Source organism: Cetorhinus maximus, chromosome 12 (genome assembly GCF_964194155.1).
Source record: "Cetorhinus maximus chromosome 12, sCetMax3.hap1.1, whole genome shotgun sequence".
Taxonomy (NCBI): domain Eukaryota; kingdom Metazoa; phylum Chordata; class Chondrichthyes; order Lamniformes; family Cetorhinidae; genus Cetorhinus; species Cetorhinus maximus.
The window spans coordinates 77,984,076-77,990,075 of NC_135890.1; the positions used below are offsets into that span (position 1 = coordinate 77,984,076).

A 6,000-nucleotide genomic window follows, 5' to 3' on the forward strand; every position below is an offset into this window, starting at 1 on the left:
AACAGTACAACAAGTTCCTGTGGAACTGGAACATACTCATCATTTTCTTGTAAAGGCAAACGGCTAAGGGCATCGGCATTTGGGATTTGATTGCCAGGCCTATGTACGAAAGTGTATTTGTATGCTGCCAGAATTAAACCACAGCATTGTATTCTTGCTGAGGTTATGGGTGGTATAGCCTTGTCCTCACCAAACATTTCTAGCAATGGTTTGTGATCTGAAACGATTGTAAAATGACGGCTGTGTACATACTGGTGAAATTTCTTGCCACCAAAATGCTGGAGAGGCCTTCTTTCTCTATCTGCGAGTATCCCTTTTCCGCTGTGGTGAGCGTTCTTGATACGTAACCTATTGGCCGTTCCGAGCCATCGTTCATCCGATGAGAGAGCACTGCTCCCACTCCGTAGGGAGATGTGTCACATGTCATCACCGGTCATAATGCACAAATAAATTGGACGTGTGCAACAATAGTTCACCTTGATGAAAGCTTCTTATTGAGGCACCTGCTATGACCAACATTGGTCCTTTTTTGAGTAGAGAATGCAGGAAGCCAGCGCTTTAGATAAATTGTGTAAGAACCGCCCATAATAGTTGATTATTCCTAGCAATGATTTGAACTCTGAGGCATTCTTTGGTGCAGAGCCCCTCTTATGGCTGTCACTTTCTCCTCAACTGGGTGGAGGCCCTGTGAATCTACCCAGTGAATCAAATAGCTCCCTCACTTGGAATGTGCACTTTTCTTTTTTCAAATGCACTCCAGCTTGCAAGAAATGTTTTAAGACTTCTTCTAAGTTTGCCAAATGCTCTTTTTCAGTGAATCCTGTCACCAATACATCGTCTAAATAGACTACAACCTGGGGCAGTCCCTGCAGTAAGCTTTCCATTGTTCCGCCGGAAGGCAATCGTGTAAATTGATACAACCCTTTGTGGGTATTAATTGTGACAAATTCCCAGGAGGCATTATCCAACTCTAGTTGTTGATAAGCATGACTCATGTAAAGCTTTGTGTACATTGTCCCTTCTGCCAGCTTGGCATACAGGTCTTCGGTTTTTGGATTGGGGTGCCCGTCTAGCCTGACCACTTTATTAACTGTCAGTTTGTAGTCTCCACAAATTTGATGCTTTGGTCGGGTTTAAGGACGAGGGCTATGGTTGCTGCCCATTCTGAGAACTGAACGGGTTGTACAACGCCCAGTTTCCCTAGTCTGTTCAGTTCAATGTTGACTTTTTCTCTCAGGGCATATGGCACTGGTCTTGCCTTCATGAAGCGAGGGGTTGCTTCTGGATCCACATGAATCTTGGCCTGCAGGCCCTGGATTTTCCCCAGTTCATCATTGAAAATGGTGGTGTGATTTCTAAGTAGCTCTGGTGGCCCACTTGCTCTCAACTGGAAAATTTCAGCCTATTCTAACTTAATCTCCTTTAACCAATTTCGCCCCAGGAGGCCTGGCCCTTCACCTGCTACCACCATCATGGGTAGCTGTGCTGATTGGCTTCCATAATGGGTGGTTATTCTGCTTATGCCTTTTACTTGAATGTTTTCACCCATATATATTTTTAGCTTGTCATCTGTTTCTTCCAAACTTAGTTGATGTTCACCATTATTCAAATGTCTGAAGGTATGTTCCCCAATTACTGTAGTGGAAGCTCCCGTGTCCACTTCCATTCTAACAGTGACAAATATTAGTTCTGTCTTTCCAACTTTCAGATTAAACAAGGAGTGAATGTCTGAATTTGTTGTTTCAGGCTCTTCGACATTGTAGATTTCATTGGGCTTCTTCTTTTGTTTACAAGCCTGCTTGAATCTTTCCTTGCACTGCCTCATCATATGTCCATTTCTATGACAATAGTAGCATTTGATTTTTTTTAAACTGCCAATCGCTAAAAGACCGATTTGATTGTTTTCACCGCTATTAAAATTATTCTTAAATTTTGCTATTTTTCTTTATTCTTTGGCTAGTGGGGGCTGTTTCCTGCTTCTCAGCAGAATCTCGCTTTTTTGCGCCTCTTTCAGCTGAGGTTTCCCGCCCGATGTGGAGGACGGCACCATTTTGCTCACCCTGTATGGCTTTTGAATCTCTTACTGCGCTTTCCGTGGCCAGCGCTATCTCTAGCACTTTCTTGAAATCCAGATTCACTTCGGACAGTAATCTTTTCTGAAGTATCCTCATTCACATCACACATAGAAACTAGGAGCAGGAGTAGGCCATTCGGCCCTTCGAGCCTGCTCCGCCATTCATTATGATCATGGCTGATCATCCAACTCAATACCCTGCTCCCGCTTTCTCCCCGTACCCTTTGATCCCTTTCGCCCCAAGAGCTATATCTAACTCCTTCTTGAAAGCATACAATGTTTTGGTCTCAACTACTTTCTGTGGTAATGAATTCCACAGGGCTCACCACTTTCGGTGAAGAAATTTCTCCTAAATGATCTCTGAGCATATCATTCAGAGTCGTACTAAACTCACAATGTTCTGTTAGCTGCTTCAAGTTTGTCACGTAGCATGCAATTGTCTCACCCGGGGTTCTATTTCGCAAATTAAACCTGAACCTCTGATTCATCACTGAGGGCTTGAGTTGAAAGTGACCCTTCACGAGGCCCACCAATTCATCTAAATTCTTAGAATCTGGGGCACTAGGTTCCGTCAAACTTCGAATCAAGCTGTAGGTTTTGCTCCCACAAGTACTCAAGAGGATCGCTCGCCTCTTCTTTTCCCCTGTAATCTCATTTGCTTGAAAAAATAACGTGAAGCATTCTAAGTATTGAGACCAATCGTCTGTGGCAGGTTCGATAGGATCAATTCTCCCAAATTGTGGTATTTTGAGAGAGGATAACTTCAATTCTAACGGAGCTTGCTACTTACAATCACCGGGCGAGGTACAGTGTCGATTTCTTTTTAACTTGATTTCTTCTGTTCAATCCTGTTTTATCCTCGTCGCCAGTTTGTTGTAGGGTGGCCGAGTTGTACTATTAATGATAGAGTCATTCTGCAGACACTTCTTAGGTGGAAACATTAAGGTTATTTACAATATACTCAGCAGCAACTACACGTGTGCTTTCAACTCCAACTCTATCTCTACATTGACTGCTGAGGTAGCCCGTGCTACTCTCCTGTTGGTTACTACAGATCATGTGATTTTGCCTAATAAGTATTATTCTTAAAGGTACATTACATACTAAATAAAACCATAATTAGTACAGTAAGGCGGGGGATGTGGCGGAATAGGGCGAGGGGTGTGGCGGAATAGGGCGAGGGGTGTGGCGGATTAGGGCGAGGGGTGTGGCGGAATAGGGCGAGGGGTGTGGCGGAACAGGGCGAGGGGTGTGGCGGAACAGGGCGAGGGGTGTGGCGGAACAGGGCGAGGGGTGTGGCGGAACAGGGCGAGGGGTGTGGTGGAACAGGGCGGGGGGTGTGGCGGAACAGAACGAGGGGCGTGCTGGAATAGGGCGAGGGGTGTGGCAGGATAAGGCAGGGGGTGTGGTAATAGGGTGGGAGTGTGGTTGAAGAGGTGGGCTGGAAGAGTGGTGGAATTGGTGGGTGGCTCTCTCTCCCCCATCCCCCTGTGTTATTCTTCAATGTACAATGTTTGTTTTACATGTGCTCAGTGCTGTGTGGGTTTGCTTGGCAGGAGGGACTACAGCAGTTTTGTTTCATCATCTTCCTGGTTGAGTGCCTCCTGGTGACACTGTTCATATATATCGTCTTACCTGAAACTAAAAATAAGTCCTTCCTGGATATCGAGAAGGAATTTCGAGCCCGGAATTTCAAGAGTGGAATAACAGAGGCCGTCAACAGAAACATGCTAGTGTCAAGTTGTTAAAAACCTTAATTGGTATCCAAAAAAACAGCACAACTGCAGCCTGTCACACTGTTAAGGAGCCTGGAAAATTGCCCCATTAAAGCGTCGCAAAATGTCCCTTCCGTACTTGTGCAATATTTCAGCCCCTCTGCAGAAGGGAGAAATTGTTAATGCCTTATTTGAGTGAGTTCAGCTGGAGTCGCCACCTCCTGGAAAACTGGGATCAGTAATTTCATGGACAGTGTGAAGGTTTTGATTTGAATTGAATGTGGCGGCACTATATAACACACACAGACCTGATAGTCAGTCAGACACTGATTACAAGATGATTTAAAAACTGGAAGTGAAGCTTAGTTCAAAAAATCATGGCCAAAGTATAAACATTATTAAACTTATATTCCAGTAGAATTTTTAAAGTTTTTACCCAGAGAACTTGTAACTACTGATACAAATAATATTATGAACATATAAAATTAAAGTTGGTTTCTGATCCTAGTATCTCTTCTATAGAACAGATTGCTTTACACACACACACACAAATACTGAGAGTGGTCTCTGAACCACTTTGCCCTGGTTCTACTCAATTACAAATCTCCTGCTAAAAGCACATAACCAAACTCTGGAATTGGTCGGAATGAGTTGGTCCTTCGTTAAGGGGCAATGAAATGCTTTCCAATTTTGCAGAGCAAATGATAGGGTTTTTGCCTGAACCTTACTTTATTATGCTTATTGCCATAAAGTGTGAATTTCAAATACTGGTTAATATGCAGTAGAATCATACAACATTGAAGCAGGCCATTCAGCCCATTGTGTCTGTGCAGGCTCTTGGTAAAACCTATCCAACTGGTCCCACTCCCTACCCTGTTCCCAATAGTTTTGCAATTTCTTTTTTCCGTGTTCAAGTATTTGGAGGCCTTGTGGTGCAGTGGTACTGTCCCAGCTTCTGAGCTGGAAGCTCCAGGTTCAAGTCCTACTCCTGGACTTGCTGGCTAAAGAAAGTGTTTTCACAACATGGCCAAAACAGATATCAACTTGTAAGTCCTTCCAACACACACCAATGGCAGGTGGTAGGAGTGGGAAAGATTCCTGGTCAACCATGTGATGGAAAGAAATTGGAGCCTCTACCATCGCTAAAGGTTACTACACAAGATAATAGCACATGCTGTAGGGGGTAACGTAAGAGCATGGATAAAGAATTGGTTAGCTAACAGGAAGCAGGGGCAAGCTGTAACTAGTGGAATGCCATAGGGATCAGTGTTGCAGCCTCAACTATTTACAATCTATTTCAACGACTTGGCTGAAGGGACCGAATGTATGGTAGCTAAATTTGCCAATGACACCAAGACAGTAAGTTGTCAAGAGGAGGTAAAGAGCCTGCAAAGGGATATAGATAGGTTAAGTGAGTGGGCATATTTGATAAGTGGAACATAATGTGGGAAAATGTGAACTTGTCCACTTTGGCAGGAAGAATAGAAAAGCAGCTTATTATTTAAATGGAGAGGGATTATAGAACTCAGTGGTACAGAGGGATCTAGGTGTCCTGGTACATGAATCACAAGAAGTTAGTATCCAGGTAAAGCAAGTGATTAGGAAGGCAAATGGAATGTTGGGGTTTATTGCAAGGGGAATGGAATATAAAAGTAAGGAAGTTTTACTACAGCTGTACAGGGCCTTGTTGAGACCACATCTAAAGGAGTGGTGCGGGAAAGAGGGGTTCCATTTTGTGGGGCACTGGCATCAGTATTGGAACAGGAGGGATCTGTACCATTGGGATGGTTTCCACCTGAACCGATCTGGGACCAATGTTCTAGCGAAAAGGGTAAATAGGGTGGTCAACAGGACTTTAAACTAGAAAGTGGGGCGGGCGGGCGATGGGGGAGGGGGGGTGGGGTGGGGAGCGAGGGTAAAACTCCAAGAAGTATGACTAATGGGAAACAAAGCAGCAGGTTAGCATGTGGGGGGGTGGATTCAACTTCATGGAAAGTTATGAAAAAACTGAAAAGAAAGGAGAGCCCAGGAGAGGCTATTAAAGTCTCCAGAACACAAAATAGGACAGAGTGTTTGGAAAGGGCAAGGAATCTAACTTCAAGCACATCAGATAAAGGGCCAACAATGAGAAAGGGGACGCAAAATACAGGACTGAAGGTGTTGTATCTGAATGCACGCAGTATACGAAATAAGGTCAATGAGCTTGTGGCG

General features: G+C 44.2%; 1 protein-coding gene across 9 annotated transcripts in view; it reads left to right on the forward strand.

Moving 5' to 3' along the window:
- The window catches only part of slc2a11b (solute carrier family 2 member 11b), an 88,051-nt gene extending 83,755 nt beyond the window's left edge, over positions 1 to 4,296 (forward strand). For 8 of the 9 annotated variants that reach the window (XM_078553952.1, XM_078553951.1, XM_078553949.1 and 5 more), the window contains one exon: positions 3,631 to 4,296. In XM_078553952.1, coding sequence (XP_078410078.1) covers positions 3,631 to 3,822 — 192 coding nt within the window. In that variant the 3' untranslated portion in view covers positions 3,823 to 4,296. The remainder of the gene's footprint in view (positions 1 to 3,630) is intronic. The other variant, XR_013578175.1, reaches the window with a different exon arrangement.
- The last annotated feature ends 1,704 nt before the right edge of the window (positions 4,297 to 6,000 follow it).